This window comes from Haliotis asinina, chromosome 11 (assembly GCF_037392515.1).
Source record: "Haliotis asinina isolate JCU_RB_2024 chromosome 11, JCU_Hal_asi_v2, whole genome shotgun sequence".
Lineage (NCBI taxonomy): Eukaryota > Metazoa > Mollusca > Gastropoda > Lepetellida > Haliotidae > Haliotis > Haliotis asinina.
This window is the reverse complement of record NC_090290.1, coordinates 13056801-13080993: the sequence shown is the minus strand read 5'-3', so window position 1 is coordinate 13080993 and position 24193 is coordinate 13056801. Positions and strand designations below refer to the sequence as shown.

Below are 24193 nucleotides of genomic sequence, written 5' to 3'. Positions count from 1 at the left end.
ACACCTATATCGATCACTTGTCCGTTCGAAACTCAAAAATGGCTCCATCGTATATGGTGGAGCCTGCAAAAGCAACCTTAAACTTCTTGATTCTGTCCACTATCAAGGCTTAAGACTTTGTCTTGAGTCTTTCAGAACTTCACCTATTGATAGTCTCTACGTTGAGGCCGATGAACCATCTCTAACTCAACGTCGTATAAAATTATCTTTACAATACATTACTAAATTATGTTCTAATGAATCTAACCCGGCCTATAACTGTGTGTTGAATCCGCTTTATGAGGATTTGTTTAACAAAAATCTTCTCTTGTTCCACCTCTTGGGCACAGAATTAAACCATTTATTTCTTCTGCCGGCATTGAGTTGGAAAGCATATCGCCTTCCCGTCTTCTTTCTTCTCCTCCTTAGCAATTGGTTAGGCCACAAGGTGACCTAACATTAACATCATTTAAAAAATCAGGAACAAATGATTTACGATATAAACAAGAATATCATCAATTAAAACATTACAAACCCTTATTTACAGATGGATCCAAGGACGGTGGCGCTGTGGCTTGTGCCACTGTTATTGGATCCAGAACAATATCTTCTAGATTACCAGATAATAGTTCTATTTTTACAGCTGAAGCTAACGACATATTAACAGCTCTTAAATATATTCAAAGGCACCCGAAATGTAAACAATATATAATCTATTCCGATTCTCTTTCTTGCCTTCAGGCTATTAAAATATGTCTTGCAAACATCCACTTTTAACAGAAATTATTGAATTGAATAATGGTCTTGTAACTGGCCAATACGACATCGTCTTCTGATGGTTACCAAGCCATGTAGGGATCTCTGGTAACACATTGGCTGACCTTGCTGCTAAAGCAGCACTCAACAAATCTGTGACACCACTGCGTATTCCTTACAGTGATTACAAAGCCACCATTAGATCTTATATCCTTGATCTGATGCAGAAGAAGTGGGACACCCAAGAGGGTATAAATAAATTACATGAGATAAAACCTTACATTGGTTATACGCACTTGGGTTGTCAGTCCAGATTTGAAGAGGTTATTTTTCGACGATGTTGTATTGGTCACACTAGATATACTCATGCATACCCGTTAAAAGATGAGGATCCTCCATTTTGTATCCCTTGTGATGAGAGAGTCACGGTCAAGCATATTCTGCTTGACTGTGTTGAATTCTCCATCACAAGGGATATGTATTTTACAGTTAAAACAATGAAGGATCTTTTTACCAGCGTTAGTTTTCATTTAATTTTTGGTTTTTTAAAAGATATTGATTTTTTAATTGAATTTTGAGCAATATGTTTCTGTAAAAAGATGTATTTTAATAATTGGTAGTTTGGATTCGTAACTAGAATTGTTAGTGGCTGTACCCTCAAAAGAGGTTGAAGTATTGTAAAATTATTGTCCTCCTGAGAGGGTACGTAAGTCCTAAAACATTCATAGTAAATTTAAGTCTACCAGGCTTTTAATCGTAGTATTCCTGTTCTTTTAATTTTGGTTAGCATATCGTACACTCGCCAGCAGCTGAAGGGGTGGTGTAAATCCAACTAGGGTCCATGCAGGTAGCATAGGAACTGTAAGTCCCCATGGTCCCTAGTGCGGTGATCTGCCTTCTGTTGTTGGCGATCTATAGCCTGTGTTTATATTGTATTGTCTAAATAGTGATGTTAGTTTTAACTTTCCATGGTAGTTTTAATAGCAATTGTTATACCGTAGTTGTTTAACTGTCCTTTGTCGACGGGTTTTATAACACACATATATTCCTTTTCAGTGTTTTGTTCCCGTCACGATATGGCTGAAATATTGCCGATGTGACGGCACTGGCGCAGGAGTTGGTGAATCGACGGCCTTGACGTTAAAAATTAACTCACTCACTCACTTGAAATGTTTATGATTGATACAACTTTGGCGATAACTGGTTGTGAACCTTCAAAACGTCGCTCTCAAGCTTGGCGGTTTTATCCACTTGGCTAACTTGTGAAGAATGAGGGTGTTTGTCTGTATAACCATGGGTTCCTCCAAAGGACATGTACTGCGGGGCAGCGCACGAACCGGACATGGAATGCGCGTGAAAGGCAAGATTTTGGTTGTATCCCAGTTAACACCGGCTGTTTCATTATTTGCGGGCTGTTCCACCAATGTTTTTTCGTTCAATGCATGTACGCAAAACATTTGCACAAACTGAAAAAAGTTGAGTTAAAAAAATCAGAACTACTTACTAGTTGAAGTCATGGACCCTAGTATGGTGGTCTACTTTCAGGTGTTGGCCATCTGTAACCTGTTGTTATATTGTGCTGTCCAAATAATGTCATAAGTTTTAACTTCCGACACTAGTAGACACTATTTGTAATTGTGATTTTCTATTTTAATGTAAGTATGTTCTCGTCACGGTGTGGCTGAAATATTGCCGAGGTGACGTTAAATATTAACTCACTCACTCCGTTACTAGTTGTAAGTGTTTGATGATCAAATACGATTTTGCATGATAGATCGTAAGGAATTGGTTAATATGAAAAAAAAATGTTGTTAACGGTTTAAATGACAATTTGTGTCGTGTGCATCGGGAATGTCAGGAGACACAAATCTCTTGGTATGTAAATAATCGAGTCTGGACCAGACTATCCAGTGATCAACAGCATGAGATCGATCTGAGCGACTGGGAACCAACGACATGTGTAAACCAGGTCAGCGATCCTTATCACCCGATCTCGTTAGTCGCCTCTTACGACGGGTATAGCCGCCTTTTATGGCAAGTATGGGTTGCTGAAGGCCTATTCTACCCCGAATTTTCACGGGTCTGGTTTGGTATTCCACATGAAAATAGAATACTTTATCACATTATCATTCCCCGGAAGAGACATAAATACATATGCATTATTAGAAATAAGCTCCCACATCTAAGCTTATGTATAATAATTCTTAAAGAAATCTTCTTTGTAGAAAATTATACATCAAATTATTTATGAAATAAATAATTTCAATCACAAACAGAGCGCTCTCTCTCCAATACTGTATCGATTTGTAACTGGCATCATCAATACATATATTTAATGATTTATGCATGTTTAGAAACATATCGATATGCTTACATCTTACCTACACATCATGTAGCTGTGTCCTATGTATCACGGCGTTGTATATATGTGATATTATAATCTTGGGAACCAATTAAAATATGTGTTAACCCTGTATGTTTGAAAGGCATTACAGAAGTTGTGAAGATGAAGGAAAACCAAGTTCTTTGGACTGTCGCAGCCATTGCAATAAAGAAGTTGACTATTCCTAGAACTTGGTTTTCCTGTATATTTGTGCCAATAGTTTGCCTTGCGTTGCACTGAGACGCATATTCAACTGGTGTGCTCAATTTTTTTCAGGAAGTAAAATGAACCAGCGACATATCAGAGTAGTGGTATGTGATATCGATTTGATACATGGTATGATTTGGGGAAGAAATCTACAACAGGGACATTTAAAAAATTCTGTACGTCTTCCTACAGCATTGCCGGACTTTGTATGACCTTTGTAGAACCGGGTTTTAATTGATCTGTTGAGGCGACTAACATGGTGGAGTGATCGGGCTCTTTGACTTGTGACGTCCTCATATCCCGATTGCGTAGATCATGTTGTTGATCACTGAATTGTCTGCTCCAGGCTCGATTGTTTACAATTCTCAGTGCGGCGTTAAGCAGCAAACAAACTGAAGCAAAAACCCTTATAATTAAGACCGACTCCGTTTATTGTGTCCAAGAGCGCTGACTCTCGGAAGGTAGTCAGGATGGTAGACAGGAGACGGAGGGACAAAAGTCAGCTATAGTGCTGAAGACAGCAGCAGCCATGATTATTACTGTTTAGTCGAATAATGATCGAAATTGTACATAAAATGGCCATCACCATGTGGCCAGTGTTCCGCTTGTGGAGACTCGTTCTAGCACTTACAGACATTCAGAAGTAGTCGGACGGCGATCCGTCATCACTGGCGCAGGAGTTGGTGAATCGACGGCCTTGGCCGCCGCTGCGACTAGCCGCACAATCCATCCACTTTGGTCGATGGTCTGACTGGTCTTCCTGATTGGTCTGCCTGACTGGTCTCTCTGACCGACGATGTCAGTCAGGTTTTATACACAGGGCCATTTCGATACATATGGCACGGCCACAGACCCATGCACATGTATATACGTAAGATCCGCCGACAGGTGAGGTGTTAATTAATACCTATTGATAATGCTGAGATTTAACGATCCTAACAAGAGGGAGGTTTATGACAAGAGGCGATACATCGAGTATTTGCTGAATACATTACATAGGCAAAGGAGATTTTAGAATTTCGATGTGATTAAGGCTTACTTCCAATATAGTTGGTGTGTGCGGTTTTCGATTAGAGTGAGAGAGTGTACCAGGAGTTTGGAGTGTCCTGTCTACCAAGGTCACTATATCCTACATTTTCTTATTCACGAGGGACGCCATAGATGCACAGCATGAATGTCATGAATCCGAATATGTTTCTCTGAAGACCTGCTTCTGTTTCCTTCATTTTGTAGAGTAAGAGTCATATTCAGAAGAGGGTCTAATCTCAAAGTCACCTTACATTCAGTGAGTCTGTACCTTGAACCATATTCCAGTTGTCTTCCAGAGCATCATGTCAGTGAAGCAGGTGTTACACACTGACTGCTTTGATGAATCCAGATACGATAATGACTGGTCTCAGCAAACTGCATATTCGGAAAAGCGAGAAAGCGAAAGATCGGCTCCGAGTGCAAGAGAGGGTACCTTAGATCATTTATAGATATTTTCCAATTATCCTAAAGGCATGTCTGTACGTTCAACATAGTAGGATAGTTTCCTCCCACTCCTTCCATATCTGAAGGTTTATTGTAAAGTGTGTTTTTCTCTACCTCTCTGACTTCATTACGTAAAATCTTCGAATAAATCCGGTTTCGATTTTCCAAACCCTGGACCAGAACGCAGGGTGGTATTTTGAGTCAGAAAACAAAAGTAACATCCACATCCATTTATCTTGACCTTGGATCGTGTAAACCTCTAGGGGAGGTTCAGACAAGGGATTCATCATACAGCATTCCTGTCAAAAGAGTTGAAAGGTGAGATTGGATGATGTAGGGCAGGGACTCCGGATATGAAGAACAGGATGGTCGTTGCACAGCGATGACTTTGTGCAATCAGTGAAAAGAATTACATTGGAAACAGAATAAAAGGAACATAAAAAAATTGTGTAAAATGTAAATATACTGTCATTTGAAATATACTCATGGAAAAATTTAAGGGAACACATGAAATAGTGATGAAAATCAATAATATCGGGTGTGTCCCCCATGTCTCTGGAGAACTGCTGGGCGTCGTCGTGGCATGCTGCGAATGGGTGTACTGATGGTACCAATCGGAATTCTACGCCATTCTTCCTGGAGAACCACGAAAAGTTCATTCAAATTGATGGGTTGAACAGGTCTGTCCCGAACATTGCGGCCAAGAACATCCCAAAGATGTTCGGTGGCGTTAAGGTCAGGACTTTTAGCCGGCCATTGCAACACCTGGACACCTGCAGTCTGTCCCGACAAACATGAGCGATGTGAGGGCGGGCATTGTGATGCTGGACCTCGAACATTCGACCTGCTGCACGCGCAAAGGGGATCACAATCGTGTTCAAGATCTCGTCACGATATCGTCCACCAGTTATCCTGCCATCAACACGCACAAGATCTGTTTTGTGGTTAAAGTTAAACCCGCCGCAACCATAACAGAGCCCCCACCATAACGATCATCCCGTGGGGTGGTTTCCTTTTTCCGTCCCCGACCACGGCTCATTTGACGTCACCAGTCGCTCTATAGAGATTTCAAAGTCTGGATATCACGCTAACAGACTTGTGAAAAGTTGTTGCACCTGTGGTAATGAGCTTCCACCATTATCCATGCAAATTGCCTCCCATTTCTGTGCCAAAATTAAGTACTGTCTCGCCATGTTAACAATGTTTTAAACGTTGTGTTTGACAGTGCAGATACATTTAACGTGTAAATCTAAGTGCATGTAACTTTAGGAGCATGTAGTGCACGTGCATGGAAAGCATTATGGTGAGTTTGAGTGAACTGCTCTTTACGAAAACGATAATACACGGCGCTGAAGTTAGTAAACAGAAATTTTGAATTGCCCAAAGAAACATGCGTTCCCTTACATTTTTCCATGAGTATATAGCAAAACGAAAAGTACTGTCCCACAAACTGACGCTGGCGATACGACTGATCTGTCGAGTGCATGTGGTCAGTTTGGAGATAACTTTAGGTTTGGTTATTGTTTGAGGCCGCACTCAACTGCATGGTGGCGATGGGTAAATAATCATGTCTTGACCAGACAATACAGTGATCAACAGCATGAACATTTATCTACACAATGTGGTTACGGTGACATATGTCAACTGAAACGTCCACTCTGACCAAACGATCCCGATAGTCGCTTCCTACTACAAGCCTGGTGGGGGATCGCGAATATTGTTAGTGTTATTTATTCACTTTCTGACATTAATTTAATGGCCATTAATATCGTCCCCACACACGTGTGCAGGCTCAAAGCGCTAACCCATTAGTAACCAAGGTGTGTGTGACTACCCTACCGGGTACCCAGTCGCTGCTGGGCGGACAGAGGCAATTCATGAACAAACTCAGTTGCCTGTGATGAGATCACAAGCACAGCAAATAACACCTCCGCGCCCAACGTTGCTTAACCTCAACTGATTTGTGACCCAGGTTCTACGCACATGGCTTCGCACCACCGCCGCATAGCTTTCAATTGTTGACGGAATGGCTAGTTTTGAGTGATCGTATACTATGTCTTGCTGCCACGTCTTGATCATGTCAACGTACCTGCTATACATGCTGTCATGTAGCACGCCAACTGACCGGATACGTTGGCACGTGTGATGTATTTAGTTATAGTTCCCTTCCTGGCTGGGATCAAGGTACAGAACACTCCCAGGGTCACCCCAATCGCCGCCAGATGGTTCTGCCCACAGAATGCGTACGTCCCAATCACTTCAGATCGTTTCTGGGAACGAAAATATCGGCAGTGATCAACAAGACTGCTGTATGCTCTTCTGTTTGTGTTTGTGTAAGTGAGCCCGATTGTTTCACAGTCAGTGTATTACGCTTAACACGGCGTGTTGGCTTGACATGTACATATGCACCATTTCTATTCATATCAGGATAGTTTGCTTGCAAGGGTATGTTTACCCGTTTTGGGTTCCATACATAGGTTTTACATAAGAAATGTGTTAGCCAGACCTGTGCCAGACCTTATCTCTTAAGGTCAACCTTAGACCTTTACTAAGGGTAGAATCCCGTTGCACGAAAGAACCTTAATTAAGGTTAGCCTTGAGTTAAGGTTGATAACTAAGATTGGAGCGACCCAACCTTAGCCTCTATAAGGTTGGGAAGGGAATATATATTATACAAAGAGATTGAGAGAAGTTTGAGGAAGCAGAGAGTGTACAGAGAAAAACGTGTCAACTGGACACGCTGAATTTACGTGGTAATCAGGGACGCTTCCATTACTCCTGCGCTGAAGAGCTCAGCCTTAGTTAAGGTTACGGCTAAGGTTGAAGTCCGAGTTAGGGTTTCCCTAAGGTTGTTTTGTGCAACGGAACACTGGTTTATGGCCAGTGTTCAAGAAAATGTGGATTTAGTTTCATCACTTGATAAAAAAACCCAACAAAAACCAGAAAAAACATGCCGACAAAACGCATTTACTAAAGTAATGATGGGACGATATATCGAGTCACGAAATAAAAATAATACTGGTGTTTTATTTTCGAGCAGCTGGTCGTTGGTGCAAGCCTATTAAGGGTGAAAGACAAACATGGTGAACTCGGTCACTCGATACCGCTAATTTCCCAGTAAAGTCGTGTATTGCCGGTAAAAGAATAGCCTATTTCATTTGAGAAGTTGTAGAACGAAAGTGGAATATCTAGCGATTACGAAAAGGTTGTGTTTTCGCCGATCGGGTGTTCTTAAGTGAAATACATGGTATTTCTTCTCTGAGAGGCGATGAGTTTCGTAGGAAGGATTTGGGCGTACAAATGAAAAACTTGTCTTGTCTCGAGTTCCAAGTTAAGTTGCTCGGGACATAATGCACCGATTTTGATAATATTGGAATTATTCGAAAGGGAATTTATCTGGCTTTATTTCAGCAAGAATCGCGGTTAGATATTCCACAATTTCCACCCAGAATTAGCCCATAATCGAGAGTGGGGTGTTTGACAACTTTGAGCTCGTTAAACTTTCCTTCTTTATATAGATATATTATACGTATATATCAGTGCACGCTTGTTGGACCCAGGACGCATTGTTTTCAGCAACACAATCACCAGTGATACAAGTTCTTCAATGGCCTACCCTGAGTCTAGACTGAAACCAGAGAGAACCCTTGTGGGACGAGATTCAGAGGATGATCAATGATTTTCTACCATGGCTCACAACTTTAACTAAACTCTCTCAGGCGAATCTGCGAGTCAGGGCGCACGTTCCTAGGGCCTTCATCAACCGTCTCGTCCTCTCCATATACAGACAATGCCACGCTGTTGTACCTTGAGCACAAAGCAGCAGGGCGGCTTGTTTGGTTTAACGCTAGACGTTATTGGAATTTGACGTCATGAGGAAAAATCCTTTGGCCAAACTAAAGTAAACTTCGGTTGTTCGTGACTCATTGCTCGTCCGCGTTTGACGCCTGAGAAACACTTAATATGCGCAACGGAATATTTAGGAGTAAGTACCCTTTAGCATTGATGATGGTATGGAGATAACACTCACTTTACAGTAGAGTATTGTATTACTTGCATCCAAGAGTTTCCCCGCATTTTAATGACCGCCGTGGACGACAAAGCAGGGTTCACGCGTGCACGTGACACCGGCTGTATTATACGTCAAGGAGCATCCAGATCTCAACAGAGTATCTTTGGAACATTGTACGTCGCAGAACACACAAGAGATTTTTTTTAATTTTAAGCATTGTTTTTCTAACACGACCCGCCTCAAGCAAGGAACGCAAAGCAGATAACATTCTGAGCACGTACGCATACACTCACTCACTCACCGTTAGGATCCCACCAGGAAGCGTCCTGTTGGTGAGGTCCAGCACGATGTCTCTGTTCTCCCAGTGCCAAGTCCCGTTAGTGGAGGCAATGTACTGTTCCAATGCATGGCGATTCTTAATCAGCTTTCCAAACAATTGATAACCGTAAAATGAGTTAGCAAATGTCTTAATGCCGAACAGCTCGCCAATCTTCAAGAAATCCGTGCTCGAAAAGCCCATGATGTACACGATAGGATAGAAACCATAGGAGCACAGGAACTGAAACAAAATAAAATAGCATTTCACGTAGTCAAGACAATACCCGCACCACGACGCTATAAAGAACACACTGTCGACATCTGAACACGTATCGGCTATATCAAGGCTACCGATGCAGATATGAAGTCTGCATATTACGGTTTTCATGAGAGGGTTCGGAAGTCCCAAAACATTCAATGTAAATTTATACTTACCAGTTTTAAAACAAAAATAGTTTGATAATTTTAAATTATGGCCGGAGTTGACTACAATCAACAGTGGCTTTAAGGGATGCTGGCAATCTATTTAGGGTCCATATAGAAACGGCCCGTAAGTCCCCATTATGGTGATCTGCCATCAGTTGTTGGCGATTCATTAGCTTTACTTTGTAATGTCCTCAGTTGTATATAAGTTTATGTCACATTGTAGTTTTATATATCCAATTGTGATATACTAGTTCTTTTACCGCCTTTTAGCGACAGATGTTCAAAATAATAAACCTATAAACTATTTACTGTTTTCGTCACGATATGGGTAAAATATTGATGAAGTGATTTTGTATTTAACTCACTCACTCACTACATAGTTCAGTGTGAGCATGTAATATACATCATTCCAGCTGATAAATACTGTGTAAATGTTAAACAGTGTCTCTAAATAGCCGAGACCAAGCAATCCAGTGATGGGCACGAGGAGCAGCGTGGAACCTGACCGACTGAGCTGTCTTGCAAAGAAAACAAAAACAAAAACAAAACAAAAAACAAAAAAAACCCCCAAAAAACAACAAAAAACAACAAAAAACACACATTTAGTTCTGGAAAACACAGTGATGTCAGACAGTTTTACTTCATCCACACTGAGGGGCGGTCGACAGTGGTTACAGCGTTCACTCGCCATTCCGTAAACGATTCCCCTCTTGGGTACGATGTGTGAAGCCCATTTCGCGAAATTACTATACTATTGCTAATACAACAGCTTAAACGAAAACTCATACGCTCATCCATACTGCTGTAAATGTTGCAGCTGCAGCTGTAGTTGCTCTGTGTCTCCGATAACATTCAAATATATGTAATACTATAAATATGAATCATATGCAAAGGCTATATTTTCATTTGCCAAGGATTTTGCGTTCCTAACTTACATGACTAAAAATATTACTAAAGCATAATATTGCTAGAATATTGCTAAAAGAAGCGTAAAACTAAGCTCACTCACTCACAAAACAGGACTGTCAATATTAAGGCAACTTCGTATATTACCTCAAAGGACACTCCAGCTACGCCCACTCTGTCCCCGAACCAAAGCAGCGTGGAGTCAACGAAGTTGATGATGGCGATATATATGATCTGGTTCACAACCACGCTTGCGACGATCGGTATGGCGTCTGTAGCACCCTCTGACACGGCTTCCAGAAGGTTGTTGAACTTCCTATGTAGCATAATGTTATGAGGTAGCGTTATTCTTGTGCCCCAATGCTTCACTTGCTGTGCATTGCACCTCCAGTGGCAGTCACTGGTGTGCTGCAAATAGACTTGTGTTAGACCATTAGAGAACATCTACTGTGATGAGTGAGTGAGTGAGTGAGTAAGTTTAGTTTTACGCCGGTTTTAGCAATAGTCCAGCAATATCACGGCGGGGGACACCAGAAAATGGGCTTCACAATTATACCCATGTGGGGAAACGAGCCCGGGTCTTCGGCGTGACGAGCGAACGCGTTAACCACTAGACTACCCCGTCGCCCCTCTACTGTGACGATCTCAACTAAGCAGACCAACACGTTCATGTACAGCAACATATTTTGGTGTTAAAAGGGCGACATTATAAATCAACCGTGAGTGTCTTCCGCTTTTCGTCGCTTTTAGCAATATTCCGGCAATATCACACCAGGGGACACCAGAAATTTGCTTCACACGTTTTACCCATTAGGGAAATCGAACCCTGGTCCTTGGCGTGACGAGCCAACCATGTTAAACAACCAGGCGACCTGCATTAGGTGTGATGATGATTGCACACCCTGTCTAGCTTTAGAAGTACTTTGACGTACATTTAAGTCTACCAGGTTTTTAATCGTAGGAAGTACGTACGTCCCGAAACTTTCAAAGTAGATTACACTTTCCAGGATTTTTGCATATTAAGTGTGGCTGCTATTTCTTACAATCGCCAGCAACTGAAGAGATGGTGTAAATCCATCTAGGGTCCATGTGTTTAGCAATTGTACTGTAAGTCCCCATGGTCCCTAGTATGCTGATTTACCTTCTTTTATTGGCAAGCTATCGCCTGTTTTCATATTTTATTGTCCAAATAGTGATTTTAGTTTTAACATTGCATAGTAGTATAAAATTCCAGTTACGATATTCTAGTTATATTACTGTCCTTTCGTTGACACATTTTTAGAATTACATATTTTCCATTGCAGTCTTAAATGTTCTCGTCACGATATGACTTAAGCATTGCCGATGTGACGTTAAATATTTCCCGACTCACCCATTTAATCGTGGTAAATGTTTCATGTAATGTATGTAAGTCTCAGCATTAATACAAATGGCGGAAGGGAAGGTGGAGATCCAGCTAGGACTCATGCAGGTAGCATAAGTAATAGATGTCACCATGGATTCGAGTGTGGTGATCTACCTTCAGTTGTTGAGGCCAAATAGCCCTCTTGTACATTGTATTGTCCAAAACAGTTGTCGTCATTTATACATATGTGCTGGCTAGTTTTAACCCATTTTGTGATAATCTAGTCATTTTACTGCCCTTCGTTGACAATGTTTTATATATTACATGTATTTATCATGAATATGGAACTGGCTTTAGTCATGATATGGCTAAAATATTGCCGATGCGACTTTAAATCATAATCCACTCACGTGCACTGTTAACTGTCTTTATATATATTTGTCAAAGTCGTGTATTCGTGTTATTGTTATAATATGTTTAGAATACCGTTTTTACGGCAGATTTTTTTACCATTTGTTGGTTTCACATCTGGTTCTTTTACACAATGATTTTCTTAATAGTTTCGTTCTGCCACCACCATGATACATGAATATCAATTCTGTATACATATATGAAGAACGCTGTTTGTGACTGACGGGACAGGGATGTTGTAGGCGTCATGTGGCTGGATCCTGGTTGGTTGTGTTTCCGGGGCAATCAGCTTGGACATGGCTAGGGCTGCAGGCGCGGACATGACGCTGGCTGCTAGCAGGTGATTGGCTGGAGCCTAGAGATGATTGCATCAACACATTTACTAAATATTCAGTCTGTTATACCATGAAGGATAGGTATAAATATACAAACTAACAACACTACTGCGAAAAAGAGTATACCCATCCCAAGATAAGACAAGTGCGATGTATCTAGTTAGCCCCACATGTGAAAGCCTTGTGAGGTCCGTGAATGAACATTTGACAGCAGATAGACTATATTAGCCAAAAAAGAGGCATTAACAAAGGAACATACTTAAACACTGTTTTATGTGTACCTGCAGTTTCAAAATTAATAGATGTTATTGATGAGATCCGTGTTTCTTGAAGGAGCGTGTTCCCCTATGCGATGTTTGGGTGTACATGTAATTCTACCCAGGAATTATTATTATCCCAGGAACTATTCACTCTCTAATGCCCTTGAGACAAATGATAAGGTACACACTAACTCCAAAAGATGTCAGCATCCCGAATACCGTCCCTGCAATGCTGGCAAATCCGGCGGCCATGACAGCATGTAACTCAGACGGCGTCAGATGAGGAAGGAACGGCTTGATGGCGAGAGGTGATTCTGCCTGATAACGAAACTTGAGTAAAAATACCACAAACAGCATGCTTTACTTGTAAAACTTTGTATTGACACATACATAAATCCCATGACCAATTATATGTAGACGAAAAAATAAAAATACCTTTATAAGGACCGTTAAAACAATCGACAATAACACCACAACCAAGACATCCAATCGTGAGCAAAATAACACCAGTTTATCACCCCAGCCTGATATGAGCTACACTGTGGGGAAGAGAAAGTGTACACCCGATATGTTTGTAAACATTGAAATTAACAAAAACAAAATCGCCATTAGAATGTGAAGTATATCCCTTCATAACTGTGCTTTGCATCATTTGGTACTGAAGGGTTAATAGTAGTAATGATGTTCTACTGCTCACGGAATAGGAGTTTACAATTTCACCGTACTGGCCCAAACACAACATTGATTGCTGTGTTGACGGACTCCACGGGGCTGGTACCCAGACAGAAAGACAGCAACCATCCAAAATTGGCCACGAATCCCTGGAGAACCCCGTAGTAGTACAAGACGTTGATAGTCGAGGAGCACATAAGAATAAATGGCATCACCTGAAATCATAAAACACAGGAATATCCGAAGCAGTTAAGACCCCTCGCACACGATATCATGACACAAACGATACACGCACAATTGAAATTACTCTGAGACACAAACTCACTGAGGTACATTGGGAAACACAAAGACACAGACACAGAAACAAGATACAACATGCAGACACACGCACACATTGACATGGTCATAACATCACCCGAACTTAGCCATTCTGTCAACAATTATAAGCTATGCGGTGGTGGTGCGAAGCTATGTGCGTAGAGCCCTGGTCACAAACCAATTGAGGTTAAACAACGTTGGGCGCGGAGAGTCCTCGGTCGTGGGATGTTATTTGTTGTGCTTGTGATCACATCATAGGCAACTTAGTTTGTTCATAAATTGCCTCTGTCAGCCTAGCAGCGACTGGGTACCCTGTAAGGTAAGTCACAGACACCTTGGTTATTAATGGGTTAGCGCTTAGAGCCTGCACACGTGTGTGGGGACGTTATTAATGTCAGCAAGTGAGGAAATAACTCTAACAAGATTCGTTATCTCCCACCAGGCTTGTCGTAAGAAGCGACTAACTGGACGTCTCAGTTGATATATGTCACCGTAACCATATTGTGTAGATAAATATTCATGCTGTTGATCACTGGATTGTCTGGTCAAGACATGATCATTTACCAACCGAGGCCATGCAGCAGGAACTTTGCTGAATGCGGCCTTAAACAAGAACCAAACCTAAAGGTATCCTCCCTCCCCCCCTCTCTCTCTCTCTCTCTCTTTCTCGCTCTATCTCTCTCTCACACATAGATTCAGTCCCGTTCTGAAGATTCATGCTGACAGAAGTAAGAGTCTTCATGAACGAGATAAGTAAATGACTGACATTAAATTGCGCCAGTCTACGTAGCTATAGAAGGCCATGTTACCTGTAGCAGATCTAAACCCGAGTATTCACAAGCCAAATCATATTGAACTTTAAGAATATGCTGGTCTTTTGTGGTATATCATGCTAAACAAATTATAGATTTTCAGAAGGGCACTTGTGACCGTGGTCAGATATACCAATGGGATATTTAAACAAAGAACAATCTTGGTCCTCATGTTACGCACAGTTCTACCAATTTGCACCATATTGACGTCTGCCCATTTTTATAGATAATGGAGACCTTTTCTGTCATGAGTCCAAAAAGGGATAATCTACAACTCTCTATATATAGCCTCCCTGGTACAAACGATGGGTGTTACACATTTACCTGAAATGCAAACGCGTGATCTTGGTATGTTTTTCCAAATACAAATTCAGATCCTTTGTCAGTGTGTTTCAAGAACTCGTCTAGTCTTTCTCCAAGCCATCGAAAAGAGCGAAACCCGATACTGGTTCTGAGAATCAGCAGCGCAAACAGGAACTGGGTCCCGATCCCCCAAAATACCGCGTGCCAGTTGACCTGAAATTGTAAGCAACACATAGCACCACCACCACCACTACTCGTTGGGATAAAAAGTGTTGTGCACAATTCGCGAAACCAACTGGGGGGTTGAGGGGAGATGGGGGTTGTAGGCGGTAATAAATTAATTCCTATGGTGTATGATTAATCGTAGACTGAGGTTAATTGATCTGTATTTATTTTCGTTTTCGGTAAATATTGAAGGGAAGGTGAACTCTTCAATACAGTTTCACTATGCATCAGTAATTTTGCATCATCAAGAGCGGAGTAACAGTAAATATTTATAGAATGTCCTTGTATTTATTTCAGAGGCCAATACGGACGCCAGAGGAGCCCGACGAGAAAGATGACTGATTACTTTCCATATGTATTGATGAAATGAAGTATTCTTTAACACACCGTTTTGTTTTCCTTTTTTCTAATAATATAACGGATTTCCTTACATGTGTGTATTTACGAGACGGGATTCAAAACAGTGTTGGCAAACAAGCTTGCAACGATATCAGAAGATGATATCGTTTCTGATATCTCTACAATCGCTAGAAGGTCCAACCGCAACGTTTCTGAAACGTTTTGGAAACCCAATGGAGAAACGTTTGAAAACGTTTATAGAGTGTTTCGCCATCGAATGTTTTTGTTTTTGTTTTTTTTTAAATCAACAAAATTATTTGTATTTAAACGAAACGGTTTTTAATGTTTTTCAAATCACAAGGTAACGTTTTTAGAACGTTTTCAAAACATTTCTGTCTTAGCTTGGTATACTCCACATGTGTTCATGTTTGTTCAAAATTCGTCGCTTCTTTCCTGCATACTTTCTTTAAATACTGATATCAAAATAACATTTCTCTCATTTTGCGTGTTACATTATGGAGTTCATCTGCATGTGAAATTTCTGGATCAAAATATACTGTAATGTAGATGTAATTGACAAAGCTTCTGGACAAAGTACTGGGAACGATTAATATTTTCCAACCACTCTATACTCAAGATCCAAGGTGGCTGCCAGCAGAAGCAAGGATTCATTTTCAGACTCTGTGCATACATTGTCATATCTACCTATGAACCTCTTTTCTGTTACGTCTATTTCATGATGCGAGTGTTCAGGATACGTGATTAGTTCATTCAAAATTAGCTGTGCAATCAGCGACGTTGTTTCAAAAGTGATCCTTCGCAAGGCCTCTGCAATTTCCTTATGCTTCGGGAAAACTAGAACCTCTTCCCCTGCGCGGTGCACAAACGTTTCTTCTATCACCCTCGTTGACAACGGGCAAGCTAGGCATTAAATGCCTTGTCTGTCACAAGTCCCCGACAGAGGAGTGATATTTGTGGCCCAGTGTTTGCTTGCATTATTGTCAAGATGGATCGTAGTCGATGTATTACGTGTTCTGATTCGATAGAAAGAAGGGAGATAATTCGTGTTACGATTTTTGCCGCTTGGGCACTTTACGAGAACCGGGAAATATCACCTATTTTGAACAGAGGTTCGTAGGAAAATATGACAAGTAACCTCTGTGGGAAGGGAATCCGGTGTCTACACGGTGGTAAAGCTCTTTCATACCTGCCCAATCTGTTCCAACACTGCGAATCAGCTAGATCACTTTGCTTACGAGCCAAGTGTTGCCTTACAGTTCCGAATTTCGAGCAAGCAAACAGTAGAATGAACTGCCCTCGTCATTTGATACATTCAGAACCATATGTTCATATCTTATTAACTTTAATTTATATGCGCCTTGGGCATATACTTGCTTTATAATCATCATCATTATCTCAGATCTTTAGTAGAGCTTAAGTGTGCTCACAGTACGTACGCATGACACCTAAATGATTGATTGACAGGTTAAGTGTGCTCACAGTACGTACGCATGACACCTAAATGATTGATTGGCAGGTTAAGTAATATTGTCCACGACGTGCAGTAGTACGTAAAGCACCAAACAGGTTCTTGTGTGAACATCATCTTTCCTGTCATTGTGAAAAAGTTTGAATTGCATTGAAACATTCATGTCTATCCTCTATGCAACATATTTATATCTTTACCCCAATCCTTCTGGTCAAAACAGTGTATATGCTTTTCAATTCTAAACGTTTGCACGGGTGGGTATAATATGTAGGGACGGTTCTAAATGACCTCTCCTCTACATGTGTCCCATTCAATTTCACACATGCGTTTGTGTTTGTCAGTGTTTGCACATGTTAAAATGAAACGTTTAAAGTTTGATGGTCACCGTTAGTCCCAAATAACAGTCACGATGAAATATATGTTAGATCGGGGAATTATGGTTTAGAGAAGGTAATGGCTCTTATATTTCTTCTCCTGGGTAGATGTTGGGATATCAAGAAGAAACAGAGTGCCAACCGAGCCAGAGAGACAGAGTTCTACTACATGTTAAAACACGTTTGTCATTAACATCAAAGGAAGAAGAAGAAGGAACTCCTTACCCTTTCTGGGTGTTCGGATATGAGGAATCCTAGAAGAATGAAGAATGTCAGTCCACTGAGAGAGAGGAAGTTCTCCGCCTTGGTCACATTCAGTCCCAGGTAGATTGTCATGAAGAGAACCATTCCTACATACAGCAACCTGCAAACACAAGGTGGTAGTAGGAGATGAATGTGAGAAAATATGAAGGAGATATTTAAGGGCAAATTTAGTATGCATATCACAATCCCGTAATAACCCATAACTGCATAACATATGCTGATGACGTCAGACGTCTTTACTTCGAAAATGACTCCAAGAGAACTTGCTTCTAAATCTAATAACTTGCTTGTAAATATTTGGATGTGGGACGTTAACGTTGATAGCAATACCATATACCTGTTAACCTGTCTGGTAACCCAGGAGATCAAAAATATGTTGAAAAGCCACTTGCCGAGAAAGTAACTTGCCCTGGCTAATTTTCCACTTGCCCTGATTTTATGACACTATGCTTGATGTTAATGTTTATTGGTTATTTATCGAAGAGTGGTATCCTTACTCTCTACTAGCTCTACTTTATTATTATTACGAATTGTAAAACAAAAGTCACCGTGTTCTGTAATCTGATTGGTCGAAAAACATGATCAAATGGTATTAGATTCCCGGAAACTGAAAGACTATTCACTGCGTATTTACACGTAAACAATTGTTTTGTTGTGTCATCAACAGTGGTCGCGTCATTCAAATCATATTGTGACGTAAAGTTAGAATGACGTCACAAATGAGCAACTCCAGATGCTACCATGAGAACCAGCTGAAACGGCCAGCTGATGACACTTCACTGCTGAGTCCGCATTCGATGTAAACGAGTGCAGACACTAAAACCCCTTTGGTTTACTTTTGTGTTTACAATGTCGATAAACATCATGTGTTGGCCAATTTCCGGGTGTTATTGAGTATTTGAAGCACAGGAATGTTTCATTTGAAACCTCCGGCTGACGCCGTCGGTTCCAAATGCATTCCCGTACTTCAAATACTCAGTAACACCCGGAAATTGGCCAACACATGATGTTTATCTCCTAAATGTAATAGCTACATTATGAGCAGATATGCAATGAAATCAAAGATTATTTGCAGTTTGAAACCATAAGTGGAAATTATCTAGTAGTCCACGGACAAGTAAGATACCATTATTTGATTGCCCGAAATGAAAACTGACTTGTCCTGGGCGTCGGGCGATGCGATTTTGTAACCCCTACACTGGTACAGACTTGACTGTTAGACCCTATCTCTGCTACGCCCTATGATATACACACACATAGACACGGCAATGTTTCTGTAATAGTTCCTGTACTTCTATTATAGCATGCAAACAACCCATCCAAACGAACCTCAGTCAGGATGCAATGAAAGCTGCAGTACTGGCATCAGATAGAAATCATATTAGCGACTTTAACTTTATTTGTTTGTTATTTGTTTGCCGCCACAATCAGTTATAACATTATTTCTTATGAAGTCTTTAGGTGACGGATATATTCGTTTTGACAGTATTTGCTCTAGAATCCTTACCATCTGATTGTTCTCGTTATCGAAGGGGAATTCGCTATCTTATTGGACCAAGGAGATAGAAGTTGATAAAGGCGAGTTGTCAACTTGACCTTGGCATAAATCAGGATGGCAAAACCGGTCCCAAGTAATAGTCTCAAAGAGCCTTCATCCCCAAAGGAATATCTGATGCTGAAGCCGACATATACAACGTAGGCAGTCAGTGTGATCAGTGAGCATAGAACCACAAACATGCTCTTGTTGCGAAGTATCATCTCGCAAAGAGAAGCTCTTGCCCAACCAAGTGCCGCTCCACATTTTAGATAATCCTCTTTATAGTCGCATCCGTTGTCAGTTGTGTTGGGTGTATACAATTCTACGTCTTTGTTACATTGATGTTCTGCTTTGAGGCACGCTGCCTCTGGAAACAGTTCCGCCTGAAACTAAAGCGGTCATTAGAAGCAGCAGAATAAAAGCGTCCCCACTGCGACCAATATCATAACCACTGGTAGCCAGAAAGGTCATTACTGCTAACAAATGTATGAAAGAAGGTTGCTCATTGATATCATCCAACCAGGGTCCATGCAGGTAGCAGACGTACTGTAAGTCCCTATAGACCCTAGTATGGTAATCTACCTTCAATTGTTAGAGATCTTTTATTTTGTACTGTCTCTAGTGATAACGCACTAGTTTCAAATTCATATCTGTGTAACTCTAGTGTTTTACTGTCCTTCGATGGCATATGTTTATGTTTTGAATTTACATATTTTCATATTGATTTAAATTAAATTGTTCACGGTACGATATGGCTGAAATATTGACATTGTGGCACAAAGTATCAACGTACTCACTCATTGATGTCAATAATGACATAAAGATAATTTTAGACAATGGTTTTGTGATAGGTAGTAATTCAATGATAGAAAGTTATGTTTCAAACCACCTCACCTCAGGACAGTCTTGTTTGACGAGGGCGAATGTCTCGACTCGGTGCTGTCCCGCCATGACCCTGACAGTACAACTGCTACAGTGCACGTGCAGTCACCCTAGGTTGTTATATATGAGCTTGTATGAGTAGAAATGTGAACCCGAACTGTTTAGAATTTGAACAGGCATTTGTTTCAGCGTGTATAAACTTGCACCATGTTTGTTTTAGTAACCGATCTAAACATACTCATAGGAAGCTGATGATGTGGAGATCGGCGTTTGTAGTGAACGCCATCGTTTACTATAACAGTATTGTCCTCACATAAACAAGCAGAATGTACAATTGTGCCATATCAGCTGCAATCTTTAATATTGTGTTCACCCCTGTTCTATTGTACTTTGGTTTAATGTGCAGATTTAGATCGAGATGTGATTATTCATTATTGCAATGTTGAAACTACAACTTGCACAGGAAAAAAACATATTTCATTCAGTTATGACAAAGGGTCCACTTGCTCCAAAGTGTAGGTGGGATACCTATACGGATATATCCTCTCTTTCCTCCCACTTGTAGCTGATATAGCATGATCTGCCTGAAATATGTGCATCCTCACTCGGTGTTTATAGCAATGCTGGTTGGTACAACGAAAATACGCCGTTTAATTCATTGCAAATTGTGAATACTTGATAAAAAACATCTAACACCTAAAATACATTGGAAGGTGTATAATTAAAAGAGCCTGTTTATATGCAAGCCTCCGTTCTTGGCTGTTTCTGCATGGATGGTGGATCAGTATCGTAAAACCACAATCACTCACTGTTGTTTTTACGTTATTGAATTGTTAATATCAAACATGAAATAAGCACATTTAAACACCAAGTGCAAACTCAATGTTGGTCCTGTGCAATTCAAATTTTCTGTTGAATAATCAAAATAATTCGCGACAGAGAATCGTAAATGTCTTTGCTTTCCTAAACGTTCAGGTATTTCAATCACTTCTAACAAGGATACAGAAAACCTATTACGTACCGTTGCGGTTCTTCTCAATATTAACGATTCTTCTCAATATTACAGGTTAGGTGAGGTAGCATAATACTAAAGCATCAGCTAAAGACAGGGGTTAGATTCCATACATAGGTCAATGTGTGAAGCATATTTCTGGTGTGGCCCGTCGTGATACTGCCAGAGTATTGCTAAAGACGGCTTAAAACCAAACTCACTCACTCTCAATATATTAAACCAATTTCAGGGGATGAACAAGTACACCATTCCTCTCTTCGTGTAGTTTCATTCGAACGACTGCAATGTTTGTGTAATCCTTCGTTTCAATAACTGGAGATAATATCTTGTAGTTTCATAAATTTGTAAAACCAAATGTTTGCCATGTCAACGGTACTAACATGGGAACAAAAGGCATTGCTCTTGATATTAAAGTATTAAAAACGGGATACTGCCAATCCGTTTGAATAAATAATGAAAGTCCGTGGTGAAACATGAATATGATGAATAACACATCAAATAATCGACTGTTCCCGAATGGTGTATGCAGAATGCGGTTTTGTTCCACGGTGTGAAAATGAAGGAAAAATTTTCATTAGCAAGTGTTACGTTAGTTTTTCATTGACGAGAGCACCGTTATCGCATATCCTTCATCAATCTGTGTATTGCTTTTTGCTGAACTCAGCACTATTCCAGCTAAATGTCGGCGGTATGTGAATAATTGTCCACTTACCAGGAAGGCAACAACACCTACAGTCACAACATAGCGACTGACGGAGAATGGCATCGTGAGAAATAACGAATGTATGTTCCGTTACCTCTTGATTGTCGTAAGAGGCGACTAACGGGATCGGGTGGTCAGGATCACTGACTCAGTTGACACATTGATTCCCAATCATGCAGGTCGATGCTCATGATGTTGATCACTGGATTGTCTGGTCCGGACTCGACTTTTGTTAAATACCACGTGTGGGAGTAATCCCCCTTGAGTTATAACACTAGGAACTAATACTGAGTACAGACTTGTTCATCCACAAAGAAAACTTAAATGACAGACATCAAATCTCCTTTACTGTAATGAGATGAGGAAACCAGTTGAAATCCGAGAGGTACCGGAGCTTTCGTGTCGTCTCACGGAAGGAGTCATCAAATTCATGGACACATATATTTTAGCGACTTTCACTGCTTTATTTAAACTATATTTGACATTGCGTCGTTTGCACACTCAACTTCAACATAATTAACCATTTAAAGCACTTTTAAGCTTGTCAGAATAATCCAGTCGAGAGGCAGGCGCCACTTTGTTTAGCAGTCTAACGATCTTCACAATAAAAGAAAAAGACAGACTTTGCAATTTAACATTTGATATATTAAACACGTCGTAAACGTCCCCCTCGCATAAGACGGTCAGACGTAGGTCTTTTTGTAACACGGTTATACCTGCAACAACAAGGCCTAAAACAGACCGTACTGCCCTCGAGAGAAGCATACAACGTATAAAGCACAATGATACATGACTCGACAATGACACCGTCACCAGGTTGTTATAACCTGACCTGCTGCATACAGAGCATCGGCGACACGATGTCTATAGCTACGTTACCTGTAGGATGGATAAATAACATATGCAGATAATGGTATTTACAATACATTATTAAAAGATTAAGTACGGTAAAAGCTACATACTCCATTTTTCAGAGAGTGAAATTGGCCTCGAAGCCTGTTAAGAATTCGTACTCGGAAACCTATATAATAAACCAACAGACACAAAGACACACGTTCAAGGACGTCTTTGACGTGTTTAAGTAACCCGCCATGAACCAAAGAGCAGTCTACTATAGTCCACCAGTAGTTCATTAGACATCACACGATATAGATCCACAGGTCTGGTATATCTACATACGTTAATACTACTTGTATGTATGTATGTATGTATGTATGTATGTATGTATGTATGTATGTATGTATGTATGTATGTATGTATGTATGTATGTATGTACGTACGTGTGTGTGTGTGTATGTACGTACGTACGTACGTGTGTGTGTGTGTGTATGTACGTACGTACGTGTGTGTGTGTGTGTGTGTGTATGTATGTATGTATGTACGTACGTACGTACGTACGTACGTACGTATGTATGTATGTATGTGTGCGCGCGTGCGTGCCTGCGTGTGTGTGTATATATTTAAAGTCCAGACTCACTCAAGTTAATAACCGGACATTGTATTCTTTGTAAGACTACACGTGATGAAGAAGGAATAATTTCCACTAGTGTACATGGCATAGGTATAAATGTGTATAACAAGAAAGCTTTATTTGCGTAAGTGTTTGTATTTGATACTGGTGTTGAATTTGAAATAGGCTACTATTTGTGAGGTTTATGTGCACTCTAAACGACATGTCAGAGCACACAGTGATGCAGCTGAATCAATATTCATTTTGTTTGCGTGAAACGAAACACTGGCAAAAACAGCGAAACGCAAGTGGGCTGAAATTACACACCAGCACCATGTTTGATTCAAACACGTCAAGAGTCTTGTGCAGGTGGAAGACTGAGACTAGAATCTGTTGCATCATTGTGTGTTCTAACAAGTCGTTCAAAGTCCTCATTAAGCACACAAACAATTGCATTTTATCGATCATATGTTGTTGATCACTGGATTGTCTGGTCCTGGCTCGATTATTTAAAGACTGGCGCCATATAGCTGAAATATTGCTGAGTGCGGCGTAAACCTAAACTCACTCACTTACTCACTCTCTCACATTGTAGAATATTAAAGAGATTCTGTAGTCTTTGTACCTTTGGAAACTGAAGAGTTGTATTACGACTGACCAGTCAGACATTACACATCACGATAGCTAAACGTGTCACGGTAGCAGTTAATATTTACAGGACAGCTGCTCAGTTGGCTCATTTAAACTGACTGAATAAATAAAGTGTAGTTACGGTAGTCAGGGGCAGACATAGTTTTGAGAAAAGGGCCGGGGTGTTGGGGGTGAACACTCGTGAGAAAAGGGGGCTGCACACTTTATTTTCATCCGAGCTACAATGGTCATTCTCACAACCACGCACACCCTCTGGATCCGCTTGTGGTAGTCTTGTCATGATGTGGCGCTCTTTATATGCAGGCAAGAGGAGATGTACCAGGGACATGAATAAAAACACAAACCAAGCCG

The 24193-nt window shown here is 40.7% G+C and overlaps 1 protein-coding gene across 1 annotated transcript; it reads right to left on the bottom strand.

The window, feature by feature from the left end:
- Positions 1–5030: 5030 nt before the first annotated feature.
- Positions 5031–19173, bottom strand: LOC137256227 (solute carrier family 28 member 3-like). The gene is made up of 10 exons (XM_067793951.1): positions 19115–19173; positions 17569–17707; positions 14938–15129; positions 13537–13698; positions 13004–13129; positions 12441–12571; positions 10608–10776; positions 9112–9369; positions 6888–7068; positions 5031–5097 (listed from the first exon to the last, which is right to left on the bottom strand). The coding sequence occupies exons 2-10, from the start codon at positions 17689–17691 to the stop codon at positions 5069–5071; spliced, it is 1371 nt and encodes a 456-aa protein (XP_067650052.1). The 5' UTR covers positions 17692–17707; positions 19115–19173; the 3' UTR covers positions 5031–5068.
- Positions 19174–24193: the final 5020 nt, after the last annotated feature.